The 6,987-nt window shown below is 49.5% G+C and overlaps 1 protein-coding gene across 1 annotated transcript; it reads left to right on the top strand.

Annotated features, from left to right (window-relative positions):
* The first annotated feature begins 336 nt into the window (after window positions 1–336).
* BHLHE40 (basic helix-loop-helix family member e40) lies at window positions 337–6,263 on the top strand. Its single transcript, XM_025922165.2, has 5 exons — window positions 337–724; window positions 892–961; window positions 1,220–1,327; window positions 2,384–2,507; window positions 3,787–6,263. The coding sequence occupies exons 1-5, from the start codon at window positions 645–647 to the stop codon at window positions 4,641–4,643; spliced, it is 1,239 nt and encodes a 412-aa protein (XP_025777950.1). The 5' UTR covers window positions 337–644; the 3' UTR covers window positions 4,644–6,263.
* Window positions 6,264–6,987: the final 724 nt, after the last annotated feature.

Genomic DNA, 6,987 nt, shown 5'->3' with positions numbered 1-6,987 from the left:
CGCGCTCCCCACCCGTCTGGGCAGGACCCGGGCCGCGCTGCCACCCCCTCTTCGGGGAAAGGCAGCCGCAGCCGCAGACACCTGGGGGCCGGGGCTGGGGGTGGGGGCTCCCTCGCAGCCGCGGGAGCGTTGTCCAACACGTGAGACTCATGTGATGAAGCCGGGGGAGGGCGGGCAGGTCGCTCCTTCCCTCCCTGGCAGCGGCCAGACGTGCCTGGAGTCACAGGGTAGAACACGTAGCTCCAACCCACCCACTCGCTCCCATTTAACCCAGCCCGCAGCCTCTCCATTACTCCTCAGCTCGCCCCCCCACCCCCCTCCGCCCTAACCGCCCCCCCCTCCGCGCTCCCTCCCGCCTCCCCGCCCGCCCCACTTCTCATTCACTTGGCTCGCACCGCGCAGACGGCGCAGGGAGCACACACCGCCAGTCTGTGCGCAGAGCCGGAGCCAGAGGCCGCGGGGACACCATGCACGCCCCCAACTGAAGCAGCACCTCAAAGCCGCAGCGCCCCGCAGCCCAGCGGATTTCAGAGCTCAGACTCAGAGGAACCCTTGCGGAGAGACCTCCCGGAAGCCCCTTGCAGGACAGTCCTCACCCCGACGTTCCGCTACTGCAGTGCACAGTGGCCCCGGCTCGCCGCGCCATGGAGCGGATCCCCAGCGCGCAACCGCCCCCTGCCTGCCTGCCCAAAGCTCCAGGACTGGAGCCCGGAGACCTACCTGGGTAAGTTGGCACTCCCTGGCGCCTTCAAGCCTCGGCTCCAACCCTACGTTCTGCGCCGCTCTCAACTCGGAGCAGCTTCGGGCGCATCCGGGGGCTCTTACCCGCCAGGGCTCCTGCAGCCTGTGCGCACGCAAAGTCACGACCCTACCTGGCCCCTCTCCCTGCAGGATGGATTTTGCACACATGTACCAAGTGTTCAAGTCGAAGAGGGGAATAAAGCGGAGCGAGGACAGCAAGGTAAGAACACCGCACCTCTCGGGACCCCAGCCCCTGGCGCGCGCAGTTTCCAAGAAAAGTTTTCTCACTTTGAGCTTGGCGGGGGTGTGCACGGTGTGGGATCGGTGGTTCTATTAAATGCTTGGAGAAGAAGGGACAGAAAGTGGTTCTGGGTGTGACTTCGCTGCCCCAACTCTTATCCCGCTGCCGGGTGAGGGAGGAGAGGGGCTTCACTACCCTCTTGGTCTGGCGCCCACCGCCTCCCCGTGCGCCTCGCAGGAGACCTACAAACTGCCGCACCGGCTCATCGAGAAAAAGAGACGTGACCGGATTAACGAGTGCATCGCCCAGCTGAAGGATCTCCTACCCGAACATCTCAAACTTACAGTAAGTGAGAAGCTGGCCCCTCTCCAAGGCAGCTCTTCTGCCCAGAGGGCGGGCGGGGGTCACTCGCCGCCTGCAGGCCCCTCAGGGAACTGCAGAGCAGATGGCCGGCTCGGAGCTGGCGGGTGGCTCTGTTTGGGGGTACCCTTCCCCAGCCCTGGAATTTTCTGGCGTCCTCAGCAAATGAAGTGAGAACCACTTGGGCTTCTCCAAGTTGGCTCCAATACCAACTAGCCTTCGTTTTCAAGAGTCTAAGCCTTTCCTTTCTGGTGATTTTCAGGGTTTTTTAGTTTTGCTGACTTGGGTAAAACCAAGCAACACACAGATTTTATTTACCCCCTTCTCGCCACCTTTTCCTTTTTAAAAATAAAGAGGACTTGTTTTTGGTGCGTGATTTCTATGTCCTGTCCTTTCTTGTCAGTAGCCAACGGCTTGGCAGCCTTTGGTTGGGGAAAGGGGAAAAAAAATGTATTTAAGGAGGAAGTAAAAGGCTGGATGAGCTGCAAGTTATGAAACGGTGTCAGGAAAGAAGCTAGGGGAAGCCTCTTGGCTGCCAGACACGGTAGAAGTCCCTCCTCAGGTTGACACCACGGCAGAGAAATGTTATCTCCGGATTCCCCTGAGTTAAGGTCAGCAGTGGCTGCTGGAGAAATTTATCTGTCAGAGCTGATGTAGCTGCCTCTTCCAAAATGCCTCCAAAGATAAATGACACTTCTTTTTTACTCTTTAATCAGAAGTGTGTGCATATGTATTGACGTATACACACACACTTTTTAAAAACATCATCTCCAAACTTAAAACTAAATGTAGTCAACCAGGAAAGGCTGTTTCTTTCTTTCTTCCTTCCTTTCTTCCTTTCTTTCCTTCTTCCTTCCTTCCTTCCTTCCTTCCTTCCTTCCTTCCTTCCTTCCTTCCTTCCTTCCTTCCCTTCTTTCCTTCTTTCTTTCTCTTTCTTTTTTTTTTTCTTTTTCCCTTTAGAGATGTTTCCCATTGCTAATAAGTGTCCCAGAGGTGGGACTTCTCAAAGCTCACTGCTGACTAAGGCTCTTTTTATTCCAGACTTTGGGTCACTTGGAAAAAGCAGTGGTTCTTGAACTTACGTTGAAGCATGTGAAAGCACTAACAAACCTAATTGATCAGCAGCAGCAGAAAATCATTGCCCTGCAGAGCGGTTTACAAGCTGGTGAGTGCCCGAGTCTGGTTACCATCACCTAAGAGTTGTAGTGCAAATAGCCTGTGGGCTCAACATCTGGTATAAGAAACATTCCTACAACAAATTGCTTATGCACGTTCGTCGGGGGAGATGTCATTTTATCTCTCCTAAAAGGTCACACTTTTCATTTGGAATGTTGCTGTGTGCCACCTGGCATGAATAGGTATTAGTCAAATGATAAAATATTTCTGTGGCATTTTGGTTTAAGGGTTTCTGGGTTCTGGGACATTTTCCTCCTCCTGTTTAAAATGCCAAGGCACCTCTAATTTGTATCGTGGGTGTTTTACAGTCGGTCTTCTTCGTCCTCTTTCACTGGAGAATAAATCATGGGTATGCCCCAGTGTTTTCCTGTTTCTGTACTTCCTTATCACTCCGTGTGTGGTATGATCCTGGCAGGATGACAGCAGGAGTTTTTCCTGCGTTTCATGTGGTTCCCTGAATAGCCACTAGGTATCTCGGTGCGTTGCACAATCTAATGAAACCACTGAAGTTTCATCATTAGTTTCTACTGACTTCCAGAGAATCACCGTCACCTTGTAACCTTCTAGTTTCACCCATTCCAAATAATACTGAACAGACTGGGAAGAAGTTCTTCTACCCACTGCCTCGTTCCAGTCTTCTCCCCCATCTTTCCAAGACTAGTATGATGAGAATCCCCAAAACCTAGCAAGTGCTTTTTTTCTGCCAGTTCCCTCATGGAAAATAGGAAGATGAACATACCTAATTTCTTGGGGGTTGGGGATAGAATACATGGAAAAGGCTTTGAAATAGCTTTGAAATGTAAAGATCCCAGCATGGCTGTAACTTTTATAATGGAAAATAAGCTTACTTAGGGGACATTGTTCCTTTCTTCTTCATCTCATTTTTTGACTGGTCTCTGTGCAATATGGCAGGGTTGATGTTCTGTAAAATGACTCTTGTTAGAAACATAGGATGTGGGAACAAGCTCTAAATTGAAAAAGAGGGAAAATAGTCCATCTCTATAAATTATGTTCTGTTTCTATGATGGGATATTATGTAGCCATCACAACTCATAGTTTACCTCTGGGTGGCAGGATAATGGGTTATTTTTGTTGTATTTATACTTCTCGGTATAATCCACATTTTTTCTGAGATTACTTTTGGAGTTAGGGACACACATCAGCAGGTGCTGTTAAAAAAAAGGAAAGCTCTCAGTCTTCGAGGTATGGGATGCGGCTGAACCACAGGGCCTTCTGAAATGTCTTCCTTTGGATCTGTGTTGATCCAGGTGAGCTGTCGGGGAGAAATGTGGAAGCAGGTCAAGAGATGTTCTGCTCAGGTTTCCAGACGTGTGCCCGGGAGGTGCTTCAGTACCTGGCCAAGCATGAGAACACTCGGGACCTGAAGTCTTCACAGCTTGTCACCCACCTTCACCGTGTGGTCTCAGAGCTGCTACAGGGTGGTACCTCCAGGAAGCCGTCGGACCCAGCTCCCAAAGCCATGGACTTCAAGGAGAAACCCAGCTCCCTAGCCAAAGGCTCCGAAGGCCCTGGGAAAAACTGTGTGCCAGTCATCCAGCGGACTTTTGCTCACTCGAGTGGGGAGCAGAGTGGCAGTGACACGGACACAGACAGTGGCTACGGAGGAGAGTCCGAGAAGAGTGACTTACGCGGTGAGCAGCCGTACTTCAAAAGTGATCATGGACGTAGGTTCACCATGGGAGAAAGGATCGGTGTTATTAAGCAAGAATCTGAAGAACCACCAACGAAAAAGAGCAGAATGCAGCTGTCAGATGATGAAGGCCATTTCACTGGCAGTGACCTGATCAGCTCCCCGTTCCTGGGCCCGCACCCACACCAACCTCCCTTCTGTCTGCCCTTCTATCTGATCCCGCCGTCCGCAACCGCCTACTTACCCATGCTGGAGAAGTGCTGGTATCCCACCTCCGTCCCAGTGTTGTACCCAGGCCTCAACGCCTCTGCTGCAGCCCTCACCAGCTTCATGAACCCAGACAAGATCTCAGCCCCCTTGCTCATGCCCCAGAGACTCCCTTCTCCCTTGCCAGCCCATCCAGCCATCGACTCTTCTGCCCTGCTCCAGGCTTTGAAGCAGATCCCCCCTTTAAACTTAGAAACCAAAGACTAAGGGACCCTGCCACTCTGCTCTCTTTCCTCCCTACTTCACCCCCCCCCAAAGTGTGACTGCAGCAAGATTGTTCTAGTGTGTATGCTGAGATAATCTGAGGCATGGAGAGAAGATTTGGGGTGCATGTGTGTGCACATGCACGCGTGTGCATTGGTGGGTTGATATAGAACATTAAGGCTCCTTTTGGCATAGGGAAGATATGAAGGATTGCCTGACATCAGGAGATATAGGGGGGATTGTAGCAGACCTCTGGACTTTCCCCCACCCAGAAAATAGCCCCCTCCGATAACATACAAATCAGCTGGATATTCAAAAGCTTCAGACTCTTGGTCTGTGAGTCAGTCTTCATTTTGGGAGCCGGGTCTGTGGCTTTGAGAAAAAGGTACTTTCAAAAGAGGGCTTTCCAGAGCGCAGTTCCCAGCCAGCTCTTATGACCCCACCCTTCTCCCTTTTATTGTTGCCGTGACTCACCAAATGGGGAGAGGGCAGCCACACTGAGCTTTCTGCTAAGCGGTGAGGTAGCAGACACTGGCATAGCACGGTAGTGGTTTGGGGAGATTTCTACAGGTCTGCCCCCCGCCCCTGCCTCTGACGAATAAAGAGAATGTAGTTCCCTACTCAGGCTTTCGCAGTGATTAGCTTAATAAGGAACTGAAAAGGGCCCCCTGATAAAGCTGAGCTGCCAGGGAAAGAGGGAGGAGTCCCTGGGGCCTCTGGCACCTGTTTCTAGGTCTCACCTAGAAAACAATCTCGCTGTCTGGAGAACCAAAGCAGGGTCTGAGAGACGCAGGTGCCTAAGTTCCGGTACCCCCAAAATGCATAAAGCCAAGTAACAAACTGCTACCTTCAACAAGCAGAGCTAGATTCGGGTTTCAGTTCTATCCTTAAAACTGCTTTTCACCAAGCTTAGCTTAAAGGCCTAACCAGCTCTCGGCACAGCAAGATCCTTTCTGCAGGCTAATTCCCCTCACCGACGGCATAGGGAGCGTCCTTATTGCTAAAAAGGATTCTGCCTCCTTCAAAGAAGTTTTATTTTTGGTCCAGAGTACTTGTTTTCTGACTTGTCCAGCTAGCCCTGCACCAGCTTTTCAAAATGCACTATGCTTGATCGCCGATCGTGTTTTAACTTTTTCTTTTCCTGTTTTTATTTTGGTATAAAGTCATTGCCTTTATTTGTAAAACTGTTATAAATATATATTATATAAATATATTGAAAGGAAAATGTTTCAGATGTTTATTTGTATAATTACTTGATCTACAAAGTGAGAAAAATGAATGTATCCCTGTTTTTGAAGAGAAGAATAATTTTTTTCTCTAGGGAGAGGTACAGTGTTTATATTTTGGAACCTTCCTGAAGGTGTGAAATTGTAAATATTTTTATCTATGAGTCAATGTTAAGTAGTTGTTTTAAAATACTTAATAAAATAATCCTTTTCCTGTGGAAGAGAAAGATGGTCTTTTGCATCTTTAAAAATAGCTCAGTCGTGTGATATGGCTGTCCCCTGCCCTCCCCTTTTGGCTGTAGGCAACAACTACTTAATCTTGGCATCATTTCATTCAGCTTTTAATGTGCCTCGTATTCAATCAGACAGAATAAACTTGGTCAATTTCGTAGGTAAATATTTAATTTGTTTTTTTTAACTAACCCTTGTTAGAGGTTCATAGTCACCCTGTGCCTCCTTTCAGAGTTAAGCAAAAAAAAAGTACATTGTCCCCCACCCCAGCCTGTTTTTGACACGGTCCTTAAGAACTTGACAGAAAATCAAAATGTGGGATGGTTGGGCCTTAGGGTCTGGGGAGCTTGCTGGAGGGGGAGGCACATGGAGAAAAGATTTAATGGATTATTATGCAATAATAATTGGTGCTGGGGATAGTACCTCTGCCAAGCCAGTCTAACTTTTTTGAGTCTAGCAATGTCTAATGGATTTGCCATATCCTGCCTTATTGCTGCTGAAGGCAACATTCCATAATTATGTTCTACATCCTTCCTGGACTTCCTCTCATTGGGTGTGTTTGTGCGTGAATGAGTATCGGTGTTCCTTAGTCAAGCGCTCTTATGAGAAAAAAAAAAAAAAATTCCACGGGAAAAGAAGTGGGAAATGACCCGGTCGAGTATTTTTGCTTTTCCCCTTCTCCCTCTAAGGGATGTCCTGATGGCCAGTGCCTGGTTTGCCATGCTTCAGATCCCCAAGCACAGGAGTCTTCTAGAACCCTCTGGGTGTCTGGAGCCTAAGTGGGGAACGTGCCCCCAGGGAGTTCTCAGCCAGGTCAAGGCACCACCTGCCCGGCAGGACTTTGCTTCCCTGCCATCTGATGAGCCAGCAGGCAAGAGTGAGAGTTGCCT

This window comes from Puma concolor, chromosome A2 (genome assembly GCF_028749965.1).
Source record: "Puma concolor isolate L17-30 chromosome A2, mPumCon1.1.hap2, whole genome shotgun sequence".
Classification (NCBI taxonomy): Eukaryota; Metazoa; Chordata; class Mammalia; order Carnivora; family Felidae; genus Puma; species Puma concolor.
The sequence above is the reverse complement of the archived record's forward strand: the minus strand, read 5'-3'. Positions and strand labels throughout refer to the sequence as shown.

Bases quoted from the DNA above. Each gene is read 5' to 3' on its own strand.
- BHLHE40 (XM_025922165.2), top strand. From the start codon at position 645: ATGGAGCGGATCCCCAGCGCGCAACCGCCCCCTGCCTGCCTGCCCAAA. The intron at 1,328-2,383 runs GTAAGTGAGAAG...TTTTTATTCCAG, and splicing joins CCGAACATCTCAAACTTACA to ACTTTGGGTCACTTGGAAAA. The intron at 2,508-3,786 runs GTGAGTGCCCGA...GTGTTGATCCAG, and splicing joins GCAGAGCGGTTTACAAGCTG to GTGAGCTGTCGGGGAGAAAT.